Here is a 23,300-nt window from a genome sequence, read left to right on the forward strand (position 1 = left end):
ATATATATATATATATATATATATATATATATATATATATATGTATGTATGCATATATGTATATATATATGTAGTAAAGTAGTAGTATCTTTATAAACGTGTGCACCATATGGTGAAAGCCGAAACAAACTCATTCCTCGTGTCCTTCTGGTGTTTGTCAAAAAATATATTGTGAGCTCATGCGCACCTCCGGCAAAAGCATATGTTGACCTGATGCTGTTTTAAATCTTTAATCTTCACTATCTGTTGTATACTTTTGTTACTGATTTATTATTTTACTCCCATCTGCACACCTCAAAAAATATTTTCCTTCTGAAGCTCAAAACTCCAGAAAAAAATTTAAAAAACTTCAATCATTTAATTGATTGAATCGCGTAATTTTATTAAGCTCAAAATTGGGTCATCGAGCATCGCAAGTTAATTTGATTTAACGTAATATAATCTGTTAATTAATATCATTATTTGCAATTGATTCACTTGCTCTAGATCTTTCTTTTTTCATCATCAATTATTTGTTTTTATGATTCTGGTTAGCTAACGTCTAATAATTTTTTATTTTTTTTTTTTAAACAATAAATTGTTGAAAAAAAAATATTTTAAAAAATTGCACATATATATTTTTCAATTTTCTACATGTGCATTTTTTCGTTTTTTTTTTTTTCTTCGAATTTAACTGGTCAAAATAAAATCCGAAAATTTTCAATTGTCTACTAACTTATGATATTGAAATTACCCGCCAATTATTTTTTGATTTTTTTTTTAAACAATAAATAATAAAAAAAAAATATTTTGAAAAATTGCACATATACATTTTTCAATTTTCAACATGTGCATTTTTTCATTTTTTTTTCTTCAAATTTAACTGGTCAAAATAAAATCCGAAAATTTTTAATTGTCTACTAACTTATGATACTGAAATTACCCGCCAATATTTTTTTGATTTTTTTTAAAACAATAAATAATAAAAAAAAAATATTTTGAAAAATTGCACATATATATTTTTCAATTTTCTACATGTGCATTTTTCCATTTTTTTTTTTCTTCAAATTTAACAGCTCAAAATAAAATCATAAATTTTTAATTGCCTGCTAACCAGCATTACATTTATATTCATTACAATTTCTAATTAATATATTCCTATATACATATATATCAACTAATACATTTTTTCCTAAATTACAGACAGTCAACTTGTTCATTAAAAAAAAAAAATCAAACAGGTTTAGACGCCTCCTCAATAATTTTCGATTTCTAGTTTAAAATCTTTAAAAAATCGTTTAAATTTTCGCCCACGTGGTCAATCTCCCTGTAATAAAAATTACAAAAAAAAAAAAAAAAAAAAATTTTGACATTGAATAAAAATAAAAGTGAAAGCAAAAATAAGTTATTAAATTATCAGTAGGAGTTTTGTCAGTAGGGATATTCCGTACTCCTTATAAAGCTTGAGCTCGATACATACCAAGACTTAAACTACGGGACCGACGTCTACGCCTCCGTTTGCGTGTACGTTGCGTCATCGACTTAACTGACATGGGTCTTGAAGCCCGCACACCAGTACCCTATACATTTACCCATATATATCTATATCTACATATATACATACATACATATATATATAAATATATCAAATGAATTGAATGATCCTCATTCTTATGTCCACCCTCGATGTTTATATGCTGGTTAACAATATTACATACATTTATATACGTGCACAATATAAACGCACACCATACACACCATCAGACATTGTACCAGTACAGGACATTATTTTATTCTGACTCGCGTTCCAATGATCGACGTGGCCAGACGAACATCCTGTTTTTCGGCTCTTCTTTCTCACGCGTCTGACCTTGACGTGTCCAAGCCAATAATTTTTAATAATAATAATAATGATGATGATGATGACAATAGATCGCTTGAGACTATGGGGGTTTTTATGGTAAATAGTTGAGCCAATGATGGCAATGGCGGCAATAAATGGATAGATAGAAGCTTTTATTATGGATATTTTTAATTCGCTTTTATTTTGGGACCCATGTGTATGGCCACTGGATGGTATCTTGATAAATCCTGGCAGGGGATAAAAGATTATGCGTATTCACGTGTCTGATGTACTAATAAATCTAATACACAGTTTCTTCATGCTCGGGTCGGAGGATTTATATGGATTTTAAAATAAATAAAAAGGGTTTAGTTTAGACAGCGGACATCCTTAGATTTAACACGTGAATAAAATTCAGTGACAGAGTGATTTCTGTTGGCGGTTTTAGTTTTTTTAAAAATATTCATACGATTCAGAATTGCTGTAGACTTTTTTATGCTGAGAGTTGTAAAGATTGAATTTAAAGATTGTATTGGCTGTATCACGAGCGACGTATTTAACTTTTAGTCGGTGAGTTAAAGAATTACTGTACGGGAATTGCATTGAGCAATTCGCCAAGTACGGTGTCACGATGGAGCTGTTCGATTTTTCCAAATATGGGATTATAAATTCATGGTATGGGATTACGAATGATGTGAGTCAATGGTTATTTGAGTTTTACTTAAAAAACCATTTTATACTTTTACTTTTAAGTGGTTTTTGATAGTTAGTTAATTTAGTAATTAGTGAGATAAGATTTTGGCCTTAATTTTGAAAAGAATCGTTTAAATGTTTGATATTGCGGCGAAAATATTGGTTTTAGAGAAAAAGTTTTCAAACAAAAGTTGTAGGAAATTTGATTTTAGAAAAAAAATGTCTCTTATGATTTTCTTATACGACTGATATTTTCACTGTAATTCCAAAATTAAGATTCATAATGAATGATTCAAATTTTTGTTAATTATGAAAATGTTAATTTTATAATTACGGTGAAAATATTGGTCCTAAGAAAAAATTATAAGAGACATTTTCTCTGGAAAATTGAATTTCCTACAACTTTTGTTTTAAAAATTTTTTTATACGACCAATATTTTCACCGTAATTCCAAAATTAACATTCATAATGAATGATTCAAATTTTTGATAATTACCAAAATCTTAATTTTGAAATTACGGCGTAAATATAGGTCGTATAGAAAAATCAGAAGAGACATTTTCTCTGGAAAATTAAATTTCCTACAACTTTTGTTTGAAAAATTTTTTTATACGACCAATATTTTCACCATAATATTATTTTCCCGCCTCTAAATATTTCTTAATTTATACACCAGTTGTAACACCAGCCTGGTTACACCTAAATACCATCACTATATTCCATTTTATCACCGTTTTTTTTTACAGTCAACTATAAATCTTAATTTCAATTGTAATGTCATCAGTAATCAGATATCTCGCTTAATTTGTCATCACCATTTTGATATTATTGTATTCCTTTAATGGTATGGTGAATAAACAAATCAATAAACCCAACTATCATTGAATGAATCATTTCCCACGGTTAACCACACGCATGGATTCCGTAAATACGAAGAAATACTCTAGATTATCTTTTATATATATATATATGAACGTGGTTGGCGATTTATACCGTTATACTATCGGTAGCCGGTTTCAAACAGAGCAAACGTCGGTTGTCAAGTATCATTGCAATGTTTAACACAAAAATTACCCGCGTGTCTGGTTTTAAATGACAACCGACACATCACCGTCTTCGTCATCGTTTATTTGTGTGTTATACCTCCTTAAATGGGAAAACGTCATTTTATTACTCATATACCATTCGTAATACAGTAATACATAAAATTTAGGTAATTTTGACACAGCTGAAGACAGCTGTCAAATTTATTATCAATTACTGTATAATTACTAAGGCCAGGAATTTTTCTTTAATTAAAAAATTGATAATTAATAATTAATGATGTCAAATTTTTGATATTAGCAAAACTATTGGTTGTATAGAAAAATTTTTCAAATAAAAGTTGTTCCAAATTAAATTTTATAAAAATAATGTCTCATATAATTTTTCCTTAGGATTAATAAGGAAGCCGTAATTTCAAATTAAGATTTTTATAATTAACAAAAATTTGAATCATTCATTATGAATCTTAATTTTGGAATTACGGTGAAAATATTGGTTATATAAAAAAATTTTTCAAACAAACGTTGTAGAAAATTCAATTTTCCAGAGAAAATATCTCTTATGATTTTTTCATATGACCAATATTTTCACCCTAATTTCAAAATTAAAATTTTCATAATTAATAAAAATTTGAATAATTCATTATGAATCTTAATTTTAGAATTACGATGAAAATATTGGTTGTATAAAAAAATTTTTCAAACAAAAGTTGTAGGAAATTTAATTTTGTAAAAAAATTGTCTCTTATGATTTTTTCATATGACCAATATTTTCACCGTAATTTTAAAATTAAGATTTTCATAATTAACAAAAATTTGAATTCATTATGAATCTTTTGTGAATCTTAAAACACTTATATATATACCCCCACCCTTATTATCGATCGGAGTAAATTTACTCATATATACACCATTTTAACACCCAGGCAACACCCTTACGGTCTGAGTTCATTTTAACACAGTATAGTCTGTTAAATTGAATTATTTCGCAATTAAACGATTAAATTACCTATTAATTAGAAGATAATCAAAATTCATTGAACCGTAAGACGATAAATAGGGCGTATTGATTTAATCAATGGGTTTTGTAGGTTATAGGTAGTAATTAGTGGTTCAAGGTGAAGGTAGAAACGGTTTTTTATATTTCTTCATTATGTAAAGACTTTTTATTACAATGAGTTTAGTAGCTTGTGCAATATCTGCATATGCATAATGCTAATGTTTTTCTTACATCATGAATGCATATGTTTACTTGCTTCAATGCATCTTCCTCAATGCCTTATATGACTGTCTCGGTCGTACAACTCGTTGTGTGAAGGTCGACTGTTTTATTTTTTTAAATTCTTCTATTTAGAATTTTTAAATATGGCGCCGACTTTTTAATTTTTTGCTGCTTCATTGGGAATAAATCGAATCTGCAGTTGGTATAATACTCAGAAAGTGTGCAATCAGTATTTTACTACAGAGCACATTATTTTAAACAAATATCAAACGAAGTTGGTTAACTTTTATATCAATGTCAAAAGTTATACATAATTTCTATTTTTAGTCTGCTGATCTGTCATTGTATTTTTATAAACATGATAACTTTCGAAGGAATCAATTAATTGACCCACTTTTTTTTCTCATTAATTTCATTACTTAATATTTTATTCATTATCACTTTTGCTTAGTTCAAAAATTTCCGGTAGATGGCGTTTTGTTCTCGCTGATGAAATTCTATTTTTATTTTATCAAATATTGAAATATAATTTTCTAGGTTATAAATTATTAATTACACTGAAAAAATCAAATTTAAAAAAAAAAAAATATGCACATATAGAGAACCGAAAAAACTATATGTGCAATTTTTTCAAATATTTTTTTTTTTATAATTTATAGTCTAAAAAAAAATCCAAAAAATATTAGACGTCTGCTAACTTCAGTATCATAGTTTTATAATTAACGCAAATAAAATTAGGAATAAAAATAAAAAAAAAAAAAAACTAAAAATATGCACATGTAGAAAATTTAAAAAACTATAAGTGCAATTTTTTGAAATATTTTTTTTTTTATAATTTAGAGTCTGAAAAAAAATTCAAAAAATATTAGACGTCTGCTAATTTCCGTACCATAAATTTTTTTCATTTTTCTTAAGTCGCTTGTGTGAAATATTGATTTTTTAAAGTAATTTTCTAAAGAGGAGACGAAAAATTTTTTTTTTTATGATGACTGCGCATTATGGAGGTGAGTGAATATGGAGTAATTTAATTTATTTAACAGCCATATGAGTAGATATTTACAAAATTGACCATTATCGTTATTGACTGACCTGGTGGATAATAATGACTACCTATCACACGAACGATACACATTTTAAAACTTGTAATCATGTATTGTGAGTATTCTTTATCACGCATGTCATAAAGTTAATTAGAATAATTTTTTTTAATTATTTCAATTGAAAAGACGTGAGTTTTTGTTTTTAAATTTAAAGAATGATTTATTGAAATTTATCGAAAAATTTTGGTGATGGGTGACCTTTAAGTCGACGGAGCAATAGGCAATAGGGAATAAAAAATGATAAAAGTAAACCCGATGATCAGCTACCGGAAATGACGGCACAAATATCCTCGCGATCCCTTCACGTGCTTTTACGTTGACTAGAATATAATGAAGCGGCCCTCTCTCAATCATTATATATTTCCTTTAGCTGCGAGTAGCATTTTAAAATTGCCTTGTCAGTGATAAAAATATGAGTAGGGAGTTTGTGTGTTAAATTGCTGAAAATATTTAATGCTCGAATATTATTTATTTTTATATTTTATATAAAATTATTTATGATACTGCAATTAGCTGACGTCTAATAATGTTTGAATTTTTTTTTAAAGCAGTAGATGTCAAAAAAAAAATATTTCAAAAAATTGCACATGTAGTTTTTTAAATTTTCTACATGTGCATATTTTTATTTTTTTTTTTTTATTTTTATTTCTACTTTTATTTGCGTTAATTATAAAACTATGATATTGAAGTTAGCAGACGTCTAATATTTTTTGGATTTTTTTTTAGACTATAAATTATAAAAAAAAAAAATATTTGAAAAAATTGCACATGTAGTTTTTTGAATTTTCTACATGTGCATATTTTTAGTTTTTTTTTTTTGTCATTGGTTTTTTGAAAAACAAATCTTAAAATTACTAACTGTCAGTACGGGAAAAATTCTAAGAAAAATTCAAATTTTTGTCTCTCCCTCCATTTTCTTTCTCAACGCGGGTCCTACACATTCGTTAAGTATACGAATGGTCTCTCATTATAAGCAGCTATTGAAATCGCATTAAAAAAATTCAAATTTTAAACTCAAATTTCATATTTTGACATTTAATTTTAAAAATCGATTTATTACTGATTATTCAATTGCGTGACAGGGAAAGTTGCTTATAACGAACTTGGACCGTAGCTGTCATTAAAAAAAAAAAAAGAAAATGAAACTCAAGTAATTGGAGTCAGTGAACAAATTGGTTTTTTTTAATGCACTAAATTATCCGTAGATAAATATATACTTTAATGGATTGATTTATTATGTTACATGATACCCTTTTATCTTTTAGGGTCATCGTAGGAGCACCGGAAGCACAAACATCACAACCAAATGTATTTCGTGGTGGTGCTGTTTATCGATGCGACATTGCTGTAGACGACAGTTGTATACCTGTTGAATTTGATCGCAAAGGTAATCTTTTTATTTATTTATTCATTCATTTTACTTTTATCTCTTTATTTATATTCACTGTGTGGAGCAAAAATACCATTTCTGACCACTGTTCCATTTTTGGACATTTGATACTTTATTTTATTCTATGAAAAACTATAAAAAAAACCACATATATTCATTATAATTTCTAATTATATATATATATCACCTAATACTTTTTTTCATAAATTATAAATGTCCAAAAGTCTTTTGATTTTTTTAAAACCTACAAAAAAACAAAAAAAAAATATTCAAAAAAATTGTACTTATAGACATTTTAATTTTCTACATGTGCATTTTTTTTCTTTTTTTTTTTTTGCAATTAAAAAGTAAAAAAAAAATTCTAAAATTCCATGTTCAGTTTTACTCACAATTATGGGGTGTAAAAATTTTTTTTTGTGTATTTATTACGTTTTACCCCATGTTTATTAAAAATTGCAGTAAATTTAATAAAAAATGATCGTACTCTAGTGTTTTCGTAAGAAAATATCGCGACCTAAATTTAATATTTTTTTATGTAGACCGTGATCTTAAACATAATGATGATGAGTCTACCGGTCGTATTTGAATGTAGAGCAGTCTATTTTTAGGTAGTTTGCACCCTGCCGTTGAACCCATACTAGTTACTCGAAATTTTCTGACGTTAAATATTTAATAGCTTTAATTTTTTTAAAAATTGCGCAATATATTCATAATTAAATAAGTGGAATTGGTATTGTCAGTTGTTTGTCTTAATAGACATATTGTTTCGGTTCTTAATTAGCTTGTAGTATGTTATACAATCCTGTTGGATTTATCCAATTAGCGTTTGTCTTTGTGTGGTATTGTGTTCTTACGTTCCTCTTCTGAATATATATAAGCTTTAGTACAGTGGACTGTCGATTTCTATGTAAAGATACACTCGATTCCATGACCGTACATCCACCTAATTTACAATTACGCGTAACGTTGCGTGTTAACATTTATTTACGTTAATAAATTTTAATTTATAATCTTATCTGTCGGTTAGATTATGCCATCGGTTTTTTAAAATGACCAAGGAGTCAACGCAGGAGAAATTAATAATGAGTACAAATACAACTGTCATTAATAAAGAATTTATTTTTTTTTAAATTACGGATTAACATTTTAGTTAAATTTTAAAGGGGTTAATTTTCAGTAAAAATGTTTTAGATATTTTTAAAATTTATTCCCGCAAATTTACTGACCAGGGCAAGTTGACCAATAAAATGATTATTTATCAATGTGAATTTTTTTACTTGAAGTTTTTTTATAAAAATTATAAAAACGCATTAATTAGTTAAAGTAAGCGACTAAAGGAAGCCGTAATTTCAAATTAAGATTTTCATAATTAATAAAAATTTGAATCATTCATTATGAATGTTAATTTTGGAATTACGGTGAAAATATTGGTTGTATAAAAAAATTTTTCGAGCAAAAGTTGTAGGAAATTTAATTTTCCAGAGAAAATGTCTCCTATGATTTTTTCATATGACCAATATTTTCACCGTAATTTTAAAATTAACATTTTTCTAATTAAAAAAAATTTGAAAAATTCATTATGAATCTTAATTTTGAAATTACGGTGAAAATATTGGTCGTATAAAAAAATTTTTCAAACAAAAGTTGTAGGAAATTTAATTTTCCAGAGAAAATGTCTCTTATGATTTTTCTATATGACCTATATTTACGCCGTAATTTCAAAATTAAGATTTTGGTAATTATCAAAAATTTGAATCATTCATTATGAATGTTAATTTTGGAATTACGGTGAAAATATCGGTCGTATAAAAAAATTTTTCAAACAAAAGTTGTAGGAAATTCAATTTTCCAGAGAAAATGTCTCTTATGATTTTTTCATTGACCAATATTTTCACCGTAATTTTAAAATTCAAATTTTCATAATTAACAAAAATTTGAATCATTCATTATGAATCTTAATTTTGGAATTACGGTGAAAATATTGGTCTTATTAAAAAATTTTAAAACCAAAAGTTGTTCAAAATTTAATTTTAATGACACTAATCGGGATTAGGGTCTTTTATTTTAGTTCCAAAGTCACCGCTAGATGGCTGCGCTTCTCGCATGCGCGAAATTAAATCATCTTTATAAATTGATGAACAATTAAACCAACAGTGGTTTTTTGAGAATTTCTACTATGAAATCACACCGGAAATACTAAGATAATTAGCTAAATAAATAAACTTCTTCAAAGATAGAAACGACTTCAGTTGAGTCACTTTCAAGTTTTACTTTGATCGTAAAAATAAAAATTATCATTCACAGACTTAGCATCCCATTGTTTCAAGGCGTTAATTAAATTCATAATCTGTACTGATAAAAATAATGACAACTTTTTAGTAAATTTGAATTCGAACGGGTCAAGATTAATTAAAATTTACCAACTAAATAATAAAAATATATAAATATTTATTTATGTTATATTTGAACTAGATATTTATTATCAGATAATAAATTTAAAAAAATTAGCTCACATACTTTTGTTTACTTATATCTGAAGCATCGAGATAACGCAATAATTTCTCGTCCATGACGGTCGACGAACTAACGGAAATAACACTTCCCTTTTGCAATGCAAACAATTAATAGCAAAATCGCTAATAATTTATTTAATTCTTCTGACCCAAGATAAGACTAAATACAGAAGCTAAGTGTTGAAAGCATCCAAGATGACTAATTCCACATATAAATAGCATCGTAACCCAATACAAATAAATATCAAAAAAAAATATAAAGAGTTTTGTCAGTTTATCTCCTAAACAAACGAGCCAACATGAAATATTATACAGATATAAATCTCTGCATGTGCAATTCACCTGCCGGCTAAGAATTGTGTGCTCAGTAACTCAACATGTCTCATCAAGGTTCATAGAGAACATATATAATAAAATATAAAGCTCATCTTTGCACTCAAACCTAAGCAGCCCATCTTCAAACAAACGCGGACTTTTTCAGTCTCTTATCTGGCAAGTGAAGAAAACAGAATGAAATCCGTTAGCATGGACCAGTCTAAGGACAGGTCTAAGTACTAGTCTATGAAAGGGAAGTAATGGATGTTTTTTATCTGTCATTTGGTGTCAAGTTGGTCTCTGTTATTCAGCTCCATGACGAAAAGATAATAGGGTGGTAAGACGACTTGTAATAGAAGTTATCGGTAAATATAGTGCTCTGAGAGGTGTGTAGTTGGTTTTATGTTGTCTTTCCTTAAGTTAACTTCAGAAAGATGTATATATAAGAGTTTGTACGACTTACGGTGTTTTTCTTTATTAGGTATTGCCGGTTTGTTTTTATCCGTCATTTCGCGTAACCGTCAGAGATAAATACAAGAGTGAGTAAGTAAACTAACGTATGTATGAGTTGGATTGGGATGTAAGACGTTACGTACCCGATACATTTAACTCTGGTATATAGAGTGCTGATGGATAGTATTATATATAGGAATGATGAGGTGAATGCATTGCTGGTTAAAAAGGAATAAAGGCCGGCACAAGCTTCGGGCAAATGCGATGTGAGTGACCTCTAAGGCCAGGCTTAGGTCCAGTTGATTCTTCATTAACTTTTTTTTTCAATTATTGTGAATTTGTTATTGTTTATTGGGGGCTAATTGAAGATGACGGCTGGTTATTTTATTTTAAGGAAATTTTTAAATAAAATTATTTTTAGATTGGTTTATATTTACCATTAAATCTACTGCCGAGGTTATTTTAAATAATGACGAGAGATTTACTGTGTCTATGGAGAGATTACTTGGTTAAAAATTGTTTTTTTTTTCTGACAGAAATTTAGGACAGAGCAAGAGGCGATTTTGAGGACTTTATCAAATTAGTCATTTAAAAAAAAATAGATTTTTATTTTTTTGATGAGTTTTGAAATTTAAAAAAAAGTGGGAGGGACAAAACGATTTTTTTCTATAAAAAATGTCTCTTATGATTTTTTTATACGACGAATATTTTTACCGTAATTCCAAAATTAAGATTCATAATGAATGGTTCAAATTTTTGTTAATTATGAAAATTTTAATTTTGAAATTACAGCGTAAATATTGGTCGTATAAAAAAATCATAAGAGACATTTTTTATAGAAAATTGAATTTCCTACAACTTTTGTTTGAAAAATTTTTTTTATACAGCCAATATTTTCACCGTAATTCCAAAATTAACATTCATAATGAATTATTCAAATTTTTGTTAATTATGAAAATTTTAATTTTGATATTACGGCGTAAATATTGGTTGTATAAAAAAATTATAAGAGACATTTTCTTTGGAAAATTGAATTTCCTACAACTTTTGTTTGAAAAATTTTTTTTTACAACCAATATTTTCACCATAATTCCAAAATTAACATTCATAATGAATGATTCAAATTTTTGATAATTACCAAAATCTTAATTTTGAGATTACGGCAAAAATATTGGTCATATAAAAAAATAATAAGAGACATTTTCTTTGGAAAATCAAATTTCCTACAACTTTTGTTTAAAAAAATTTTTTATACGATCTATATTTCCGCCATAATATAATAAATTTGACGTCATTTATTATTAATTGTTATTTTCAAATTATACAATATATATATCAATACAATATATATCAATTGCTATAGTTCAATTAATATTGTCTTTGAGCACGTATTGGGCCATGTGTTGGTCGAGTAATGGATCACAACTTTTAGTAAGCAACTATGTTCACACTCACGAGCTTATTTTAAAAATGAATAATAATTTATTTTCAAAATTATTCTTAAAATTTGAATTTTATTCCCGCATTTAAATCTGCAATACTTCAAGGGTGAATTTTACTCGTATTTACTCCCTAAATTTTTTACAGTAGGTATTTTCCCTCAAATAACTAATGAATTTTTGTTTTTACAGAAAACAATTACATTAAAAATCCAAATCCACCTTACAATCTTATACAAATCGACAATAAGACACTACAGTGGTTTGGTGCAACTGTTTCTACATCTCTCGAGGACGGAGGACCGATATTGGTGAGTCAGCATCTTCTTTTTTTAACTTATACTAAATAAAACTATAATTCCCCCAAAAAATCCGAATCTTTAAATATTTTTCTCGGGCAGAAGCAAAAAATAGTGTCAACATTTAATATTTTTTTAAAAGAAAGTTAATGAAAGCGATACAAAGTTGATAGTCAATGAGCCAATGGAATACATAAATTGACCATTAAATGTCAGGCGCCATAAATGTCACAAATTTTTAAAAAATGAATTTATCAACCATTGAATATTACTCTCTATATAACTTTCATTTGCTACATTACTCTCTTTAATTTCCTTTAAGTTTGCGCCAAAGACTCTTGGGCGCACGCGTACACCAGCGTTCCATCTATTTCGGGATTCAAAAATAAGCAATCTTAAACCAGAAACTTAGACAGTCTGGATAGGAAACAAGAGCACGAAATTTCATTTTTTTTTATCATCAAAATATTATTATTTATAAACAAATGTTAGTATGCGCAGCGCTATTAAATATCACGCTTACAATTTTATACACAATCAGGTTCCATTACAAAGCCGTTTATCTTGATGCCTCTTTAATGTTACAATCTGCCGTACAAAATATAACGTGTCTCGAGTGAGAACTAGAATAAATGTAATGTAAGTAAAGTGAGTGACATTGTACTGGGCATGGAAATGCTCATCACGTACCAACTCACTGCTCCTGGCATTCACCACGTGGAAAATTCATCCCAGTCTTTCACTCTGCTTGCCAACTCCTTTACTCTTTATAGTCTCGCAATGCTTTTGTTTAAATTCTCTCTGACATTACATACATGTCTAATTTTTTTTTTTTTTTTCATCTCTTTGGACTTGCGATAGATCTTAAAATATAAACTTAGTCAAAATAAAAGTCATTATGAAGGCAAGAATTTTTGTTTTAATTTAAAATTAACCAATAATAAATGACGGTGTCAAATTTTTGATATTACGGTGAAAATATTGGTCGTATAAAAAAATTTTTCAAACAAAAGTTGTAGGAAATTTAATTTTCCAGAGAAAACGTGTCTTATTTTTTTTTTATACGACGAATATTTACGCCGTAATTTCAAAATTAAGATTTTGGTAATTATCAAAAATTTGAATCATTCATTATGAATGTTAATTTTGGAATTACTATGAAAATATTGGTCGTATAAAAAAATTTTTCAAACAAAAGTTGTAGGAAATTTAATTTTCCAAAGAAAATGTCTCTTATAGTTTTGTATCAGGACTAATAAAAAAGCCGTATTTTCAAAATTAAAATTTTCATAATTATCAAAAATTTGAATAATTCATTATGAATCTTAATTTTGGAATTACGGTGAAAATATTCGTCGTATAAAAAAATTTTTCAAACAAAAGTTGTAGGAAATTCAATTTTCCATAGAAAATGTCTCTTATGATTTTTTCATATGACCAATATTTACGCCGTAATTTCAAAATTAAGATTTTGGTAATTATCAAAAATTTGAATCATTCCTTATGAATCTTAATTTTGGAATTACATTGAAAATATTGGTCGTATGAAAAAATTATAAGAGACATTTTTTATAGGAAATTTAATTTCCTATATCTTTTGTTTAAAAAGTTTTCTGATAAGACCAATATTTCCACCGTAATATCAAACATTCTAACCATTCATTCCGACATGAAGGCAAAAATCTTTACTATTTGAATGTTAAAATTCCCCATATTGACAACCAGGGTCCGGGTTATAATTTTAAACACTAATTTTCAGTTTTTTTTTCCGTGCACTATTAAAGACAAAAATTTCCTAAAGCAAGTAAAAACTTTAGTGCCAAAAAATTATCTTTCTGCGTACGAGGTTCAAAAAAAAATGATTTAAAATTAATCAATAAATTTAAATTCACATCATGCTGATCAAATCGTCAGGTTGAACGCCCACATAATCATACCTTTTATTTCAACCATGTCCTTGTTATTTTAATGTGGGTGCATGACTCTCTTGTCTCAATATATATACATATACATTATACATACATATATAAATATATATATGGGTACAAATATGTTGAATGTGCATTGTACATACTGCTATCGAGATTTGAATAAAAGCAACCTGGCAAATAATAATTTATCAAAATTCAAACAAATATATATAAACATATATATTCATATATGTTCACCCAAAAATCTGGCGGTAGATATTTAAAGATCCGACAGACACTCAACTTAATTCACAGTGGCTTCTTTCACCCTCTGGACTGGCCATCGAAAAAGAACGAGCCCGTAAAAAAAAAAATCCTATCCAGTGGCAGATAATTTTTTTTACCGCAAACCAATCCGTCCTTTTCCTCAAGCTATCCATTTAATCCCTCGTGTTTATCTTAAATTCCTGACTTTCCTTTTACTCCTTTCCTTTTATTTAGTTTCTTTTATCCTTTCCTGCAATACTTGTCTCGCGCGATCGCTACGGCATCTCTTGTATTTTGGAGATTACAGCTTGCAGATTGCCGACAGATGTTTTACGTTCTTTGCCGCGTGTCTTTTCTCTTACCCACCCTCGCTTGTACACTTAATTTCATATTGTATATATATATATATCACATTGTGCCCTTTGTTTAATTTTAAAAATTTAATCACCGCGGTAAATAATTATTTAAAATTTTAATTCAAATTTAAATTTAATCAGTTTTTAAATCCTCGGGTTTTTTCGCGGTAATAAATTGTACTTATTTTTTTTTAACACGCGATACTGAGGCTGAAATCAAGGGAAAATAATAGCTAAAGATAAAAAGATATATATAAAAATTCCTCATGAGACATTGGATGGATTGTATGCATCGGACAGTCGTGAAAACGAGGAGAGATATAACTGAAGAGAGACAAAATGTGATACAAGCATATATATATATATATATATATATATATATATATAGAAAGAGCTTGAGGTAAAAACGTCGGAACGTCTTCTGCAAGGAGTAGGAAAGAGTTTTGCGAGCAACACGGCTTCGAAGGAACAATCGCTGGTAAAATATGGGCGCGTCCGAACGATAAACCTGGTGGCGGCTTCCTCGCGGTCGGCTTTGGCTGTTTTGTCGTTAAAAAAAAAAATAATAAAAAGCGCATCGATTAAAAAGAGTACGGGCTTGTAGGGTACATAATATACCGGTAAAAGGGTAAGATTGTAAGAGTTTTAGATGGAAAAATAAAAACTAAAATGGATAACTTTTATGTAGAGGAGTATGTGGTTATAAAGGGTATAGGATGTTGATGCCCGAGAATGTACAGTCGAAACAATCGGAGACAATCGCGACCTCCAGGACCTCTGAGAGCAGAATCTTGTATGAGTCTTGATCGCTCGCCCTAACCTATAACTCTCTTGAGCTTTATATTCTATCGATCTTCGCACCTTTTTTGGACAATTCGCCGTCTGTTTGATAAATAGCCACCGGCATTGTTTAAAAACAATAAAACATTTTTTATCCGTCGAATGCCTTTTTTCCGCAATTAAAAACACAATTTACCGTAGGTTCTCGTATGAAAATAACATATATGGTCAAAATATATGATAAATATCAGAAAATATATGTGGCGAATTTAACTATTTTCTGATATATTTTTTTTTAAATTAAAAAATATAATATTCATCATATACGAGTCCGTATATATTTAGCATATATAAAATATATATGTCAATCATATACAAAAAATATACTTTCATCATATATGAAAATATATATTCTTGTCATATACAAAAACTATATTTTTATCATACATAAAAATATATATTTCTATCATATACGAAAAATATATTCTGATCATATATCATAACATATATTTATATTGTGTATGGAAAAAAAAAGTTTCTTATATATATGACCCACTCCAATTAAATTAGATATAAATTTTGATATACTCTTCAAATTGCAGATAAAATTATCGAAATTAGTTAATTTGAAGCGAATATATAATATACCCATATACATATACATACACCGAATAAAATATATGCTTAAATATAACAAAGAAAATATATGGTGGCATATATAATATAAATTATATGCTACCATATATTTCATTTCATATAAAAATTTCATATTTTTTGAATATAAAAGGAAATATATCAATACAATATATTATCAGGTATATGTGAATGTATATATGGCTTAATATAATAAACATATAAGTTACATATATGGAATACATATATTTACTACTGTATATAATTTTATATTAAATCGCCGAAAATCTCTATATGATTTTTTATAATATACAATATAACACATCATATATTTTTTTGTTGCAAACATATATGATTTGATATATTTCAACCATATATTGTTTGTTGATACCGATTATACTTTATTTTACGTCTATTATTGAGCTGATGAAAGCGGAAGAAGACTAATTTGCCGGGGGATAGAAAGAGACGAAAGTTATAATGCCGGACAATACGAATTCCTTTGGTGTGTTTTGTCCAGAGGACAAATTGCGACGCCTGCTAAACGTTTTACTTTTTTTTGTTGTTTGACTCAGCAACTCTGCCCTCTTCCACTCTACCGTTGATTCCAGTTTAGTTATTGTTGTTGTTGCCCAGTATATAATACTCCCATTTATTATTTTGTGGAATCCTCTTCAGATTGAGCTGACTCGCGTTTCTGTAACCTTACCATTTTTAGGTTATAAGTAATTCTGAACAATCAAAGTATAAAAATATATGAATATAAACAATAACAAAAACTATCTTACAACCGCCTTCGATCTCTGATTTATGACACTGGGGAAAATTGTAAACGCCGCAGAACTTGATTGATAGGTTCCATGATACAATATATATATATATATATATATATATATATATATATATATATATATATATATATATATAGGCTGGGATGGATGAAATCAAATATCCGGAGCGAATCTCCGGAGTTTAATGTCTCCGAGTATTATTGGGCGTATCGCTACTACAGAATAATATAAGAACGATTATATGCCCCCGCGAGGACCATTTACCTATAAATAATGTCGTGACTCAGTAGCCGCAAAAGGTGAGTCAACTGTATATATGTACATATGTATATATATGTTTATGTATATATAGAGCTTCTTGGTTCATGACATACATGTCAAATTTTAATTCTTTGTCGCCTTGGTCGCATAAAACATTAGACGAAAAAAAATATTCTGTTGGTACTTTTAAGTCTAGTAATATGAGTTGTTACAATATATATATGGACGTCGGAAGTGATTTAGTGGTTAATAATAACCCAATTTAAAATTCGTCAGCCTATTTTGTTTTGTTGATCACACGCACGACCTATAAGATGACCTCATTCACGCCCTGAAATAACTCATGCTTTCAAAGTGTGTAATTTTAAATATATATTAATATACAAGTGACGTATTTAAATATTTTTTTTTGAGAAACAGATATTTATTTCTTCGAAGCATTGTATGTGCCAACTCCATCGTTTTATTTCAGTGACAATCATTTTTTTGGGTCACACTTTTATTTATTGGGTTTTTAATTTCAACTGCGAGAGCGGTAGCCACCTAGCGGAGACTTAGGAACTGAATTTCGATAAAAATGCCATTGATACCCTAGAATGAATGGTTTTATGGGCAATTAAGTCTAAAACGATGATTTTTACAATTTAAAAATAAAAAAATTAGTAAATTGACTCAGAAATTTTAAAAATTAATCAACGTTGTAGCTTTTCCATTGAAAACTACAATATAATAGATCGTATCTTCAGTAATATCGGGACAATTTTAGTCTTAATCATTTTTTTAAGGTCAGACTTTTATCTATTGAATTTTTTATTCTGACTACGAGAGCATTAGCCACCTAGCGGAGACTTTGGAACTAAATTTAGATTAAAATGTCATTACTACCCTAGATTGAAAAGTTTTCGGTGTAATTTAGACTGAAACAATGACTTTGTAATTCAAAAATAAATTAACATCGTAGCACTTCCATTAAAAGTCTGCAAATAATAGACTTTTTACTAATATCTGGACAATTTTACTGGCAACAATTTTTTTTAGGTCAGACTTTTATCTATTGAATTTTTTATTCTGACTATGAGAGCGGTAGCCACCTAGCGGTGACTTTGGAACTAAATTTTGATTAAAATGCCATTTAGACCTTAGACCAAAAGCTTTTGTATGCAATCAAGACTCAAACAATGATTTTGTAATTTAAAAATAAAAAAAATAAATTGACGTAATATTTCTATTAAATGTCTGCAAATAATAGACTTTTTACTAATATCTGGACAATTTTACTGGCAACAATTTTTTTTAGGTCAAACTTTTATCTATTGAATTTTTTATTCTGACTACGAGAGCATTAGCCACCTAGCGGTGACTTTGGAACTAAATTTCGATAAAAATGCCATAAATATCTTAAATTGAAAGGTTTTCGGTGCAATCAAAACTAAAACATCTTGCAATTTAAAAATAGAAGAACAAGTAAATTGATTTGAAAATAAAAAAAAATAAATTAACATTGTAGCGTTTCCATTAAACGTCTCCAATATAATAGACCGTATCTTCAGCAACATCTGGACAATACGTGATGATCGCAGCTGTCCTAGAACTGTAGATGTCAAAGATTCTCGCAATAGATTTACCTCTTGAGCTGTGTAGTTCAATAAGCATATAACATCATTCCAGCCTCTACACTAATAAACATATACACAAAGTTTATAGATTTAAACTAAACTCACGCCATGTATACCATTATCAACGAGTCATCGATTCTATTCTACCAGCAGGCCAGCTGCAATCGATCAGCTATCATCAAGTGCAGACTTATTTTATCCTGCCCTCGCTTTCTCATTGAACGCCTTTGTTCTTAGTTTCCCCGCGGCAATTTAACATTTCTCTCTTTATTCCTTTATTTATCTCTTACCCAGCCTCGCTTTGTTTTATTATTATTTTATCTTACTCTTTTCACTTGATCAACAATATTACTTACACAACTAGTTATATCAACTCTACATACACTTACATATATATGTGCACATGTATAAACTCAAAGAGTAAACCCAAGACCATTGCCCATCAAAAGGGTCCATCGTGTCCTTAATAATGATTAAATTTAAACTAGCGCAATGGATAAATTGCCGTATTTGCCTTCTCTATTCTTTCCACTTCACACAATCCACTTTTATTCTTATTGCTTGAATATTTATCTGCTTGTTTACTATTCGCAGAGTTTTTATCGTCTTTTAACTATCCAATATTTTTAAATGGACATTCTGTTCTTCATATTTTATATTTTTTATTTATGACATTTATCACTTGAGCAAAATGATAAGAAATTGTTTGAAGGCCGCAAGGTTTTAAGGTCAATATCTTTTAAAATATTTATTTTAAGACCATATATATTCATTGTCATACTAATACATATATATGTATATATATATTTATTTAAATATTAAAAATTTAAAAATGTACTAGTGAAGGTCATGGTTTAATTTCAGTAATAAAAATTAGTCATATATTTAAATTATCATTGATTCATTTTATTAAAGAATCTTATTTATAATATTACATATATGAGGATTTATATATACTCAATTTATTTGTTTTGCGAAACGTAATTTCTAAAAACAGAACTGACGCATTCGCTTATTCAATAAATACAAATATAAATTTTTGAATTCACTTAAAATTAATTTACTCATTTTTAATTAATTATTAATTAAGCTTTTTTTTAATTTAACAGGCTTGCGCGCCGAGATACGTTTTTTTTTCGGTGTCGCAATCGAAAAAAGACTTCGGCGATAGCTCGAGACAATCGATCGTGGGAAATAGACGGGATCCAGTCGGCACTTGTTGGTCCACAAATTTCACGACTTCAACTGAGTTTTCGCCATGTCGTACTCGTAAGTTTTTCATTATATATATATATATATATTTTTTTTTTCATATATATTTTTGAACGCAAAATTCATAGCGCGGGAAAAGTCGCTGCTTTTTTTTTAAATCATAAATTTTTGTAGCAAATGCTTATCAATTATTTTTGATAAGACGCGTCAGTAGAATTACAACTCATGGGTTTTTTCGCGGCAAAATTTTTTATTTGAAATTTTTTTATTTTGTTCTTTTAACAGTTTGACTAAAATTTTTAATTTAAGAATGTTTTAAAATTGGTATTAATTTTAAAAAATTCTAGCAGCTAAATTATTGGAGCTACGGTAAAATTTATAAAAATCTTTTTTGTAAGAAATTTAATTTGCTACAAAATTGATATCTATCATTTTTTATGTATCTTTGATAGTTTCGCCAGAAGATTAATTTAACATTAAAAAATTCAAATTCTGTAAATAAAATTTATTTTTTTAATTTAAATTTTCAAATTTTTTATTCTAAATATTAATGATTAAATAATTTGAAATATTATTTTAAAATTCAAAAAAATTTCTCACTATTCCTGAAAAAATAATAATTACTTAGTAATTTATACTTAAAAAAAAAGCGGCATCTCCTTCTACTTTTACCTTCTAGACCACACACGCGCATACGAACTTGTAAAAAATCTAAATATTAAGTTCCCAAAAAAAAAAACCACTCCCCTATAGAAAAATAATTTTTATAAATATTTAAATTTAAACACGATTTTTTTTTTCAAATTTTAAAAATTGCCGCGTTTTTTTTTTATAAAAAATTAATAGTCAGCGAAATTTTAAATTCAATACCTCTTACATACAATTATATATATATAATTCATATATAAATATATGAATATAAAACGTAATTTTTATCGTCGCACCTTCCTGCAATTAAAATTCACCATTTTCTTTACACACGCAAGCATTTATTGCAGCAATAAGCGGGTAGATTCTTCATTTGTGTATTAACTGCATAGCACATGTTATTTGATTTCAGAGCTACGCATTTCCGGTTGTTAGTTGTTAGTGTCATCATTAATCTCTTCCTTAAAAATTACATGCTATAAAACATAAACGCAACAACGTACATAACTTTTTACTTAACATCCTTAAGTTATATTATTTTATACTCGGCCACTAACAAAAACTTTAGAATTTATTGTTTGCTTAATTAAAAGGCCACGGACAATTTAAAAAATTATAAATTATTAAGCATGTCCTAAATAACGAACCGCCGATATAGATATATAAAATATAAATTTATGTATTTTAACAAATAATTTATTTGACCCGAGACTTAATAAGAATTTAATATCTAACTCATTGTCTTTCGTTTTTAATCAAACTAACATATGTCTTTCTATTTACAATTGTTTCTGATAAGATAACTTTTTTTTTTATCATTTATTAAAGAAATCAATTAATGCGAAAAATTCGTAATCATCATAACAATAATTATTATTATAATTATTATTATTATTATTATTATTATTATTATTATTATTATTATTCCTAGTGGATCCAAATTACGGTAATTTACTGTTTTTTTCCATGATTTACCGCAATTTACGGTATTTTAAGTTAATTATCGTAAAAAGCGACAATTCAGAGTATTTACTGTAATGTCCGATAGATGTCTCTCATAATTAACTAAGTCTCTTACAGTAATTGTACGTCACTGGAGTCAGTCGATTTTAAGACCCTGAATGTGGAGTTTACCCTGCTTAAAAAATCCGATAGATTCTTATAGCTGTATGTATAAGGCTCTATACTTAACTATAGCACTTCTCATAGAACTCATTCATTCTTATAGAATTTCTATAGGAATGTATGAGGATCTATTGGATTTTATGAGATTTTCTAAACAGGGTAGATACTCTACAACTTGCTTACTACTGTATTTTTGTTAATTAACATTAGAACGTGTATCCAACTATAATTGTGTTATTATTAATTGACATATATATACTTAACATTATTTCACATACTGTATATTTACGGAATTTTAACCGTAGACCGTAAGTTTTTTGAATATTTAAAGTTTTTACCATACCAGACCCGAATGGTGGTAAATTACCGTATTTTACCGCAAACTACCGTATTTTATGGTAATTTACGGCAAATTACAGTAATTTCTAATATAATATGGCTTATTACAATACTGTACTGCAATATGAAGTATTTTTACCATAATACAGTTAAATACTTTACTTTACGGTAAAATTCCATACTCTTGCAGTAATTTTACACTTTTACGGTCAAATACTTCAATGTTACCGTGAATCGCAGCAAATTGACGTTAAGTTAACCGTACTTTTACCGTAAAATACTAAAATTTACGATGAATACCATAATTTACCGTTAATTACCATAAGTTACTGCAAACTACCGTATTTTACCGTAATTAGGATTTGTCAGGGTACTGTCCAATACTTTAATTTACTGTAAAATACCGCAGACTTGCCACAATATTACGGTAAATTTCCAGTCTCTTATTGCTAATTTACGGTAAAAATACTGTTCTTTTGCCTTAGAATACTATAAGTTAACCACTTAACACCTTATTTTACCATAAAATTCGTTATTTACCGTAATTTAGACCCGTCAGGGATTATTATTATTATTATTTTAAAAAATTTATAATAGTAAATTCCTTTATCCATTTGTAGAAAAAAAAAGAAAGTAATTACGAGCTCATTTATCTTGTAATTTATTTTAAAAGACTTAAGACGTTGCAATTAAACAATTTATACATAAGAGTTGAAATAAATTCTTATTATTAATTTATATAATATTTAAAAAACGTCACTTGATCTGTATTACACTATTATATAAAAAAAAAATTCCGCGAAATTTAAAAAGCGGCGCGTTTGAATATAATAATGAAAAAAAATAATTTACTGGTTCATTAAATTCAAAACAGTTGTTTCAAACTACATACACTAATTTATATTAGTTTTGTGTTGTTTTTAAAATTTAACCAATTACCATTTTTAAAAACCGAGACCGAATCCGCCGTTCTTCCAGGAACTTTTTACTACTGTAGGGCCTTGCAACCGGAAACGTACAGTTCCTTTACACTGTAATGTATAAATGTGCTCCCTAACGTTTAATATTTAAAT

The 23,300-nt window shown here is 27.8% G+C and overlaps 1 protein-coding gene across 3 annotated transcripts in view; it reads left to right on the forward strand.

Annotated features, from left to right (window-relative positions):
* LOC103569858 (integrin alpha-PS2) overlaps positions 1-23,300 on the forward strand; it is a 41,176-nt gene that overhangs the window by 2,980 nt on the left and 14,896 nt on the right. For 2 of the 3 annotated variants that reach the window (XM_008547384.2, XM_008547385.2), the window contains exons 2-4: positions 7,146-7,267; positions 12,183-12,301; positions 20,013-20,172. In XM_008547384.2, coding sequence (XP_008545606.1) covers positions 7,146-7,267; positions 12,183-12,301; positions 20,013-20,172 — 401 coding nt within the window. Of the gene's footprint in view, positions 1-7,145; positions 7,268-12,182; positions 12,302-20,012; positions 20,173-21,917; positions 22,197-23,300 lie in introns of those variants that run through there. The other variant, XM_008547386.3, reaches the window with a different exon arrangement.

This window comes from Microplitis demolitor, chromosome 9, assembly GCF_026212275.2.
Source record: "Microplitis demolitor isolate Queensland-Clemson2020A chromosome 9, iyMicDemo2.1a, whole genome shotgun sequence".
NCBI lineage: Eukaryota > Metazoa > Arthropoda > Insecta > Hymenoptera > Braconidae > Microplitis > Microplitis demolitor.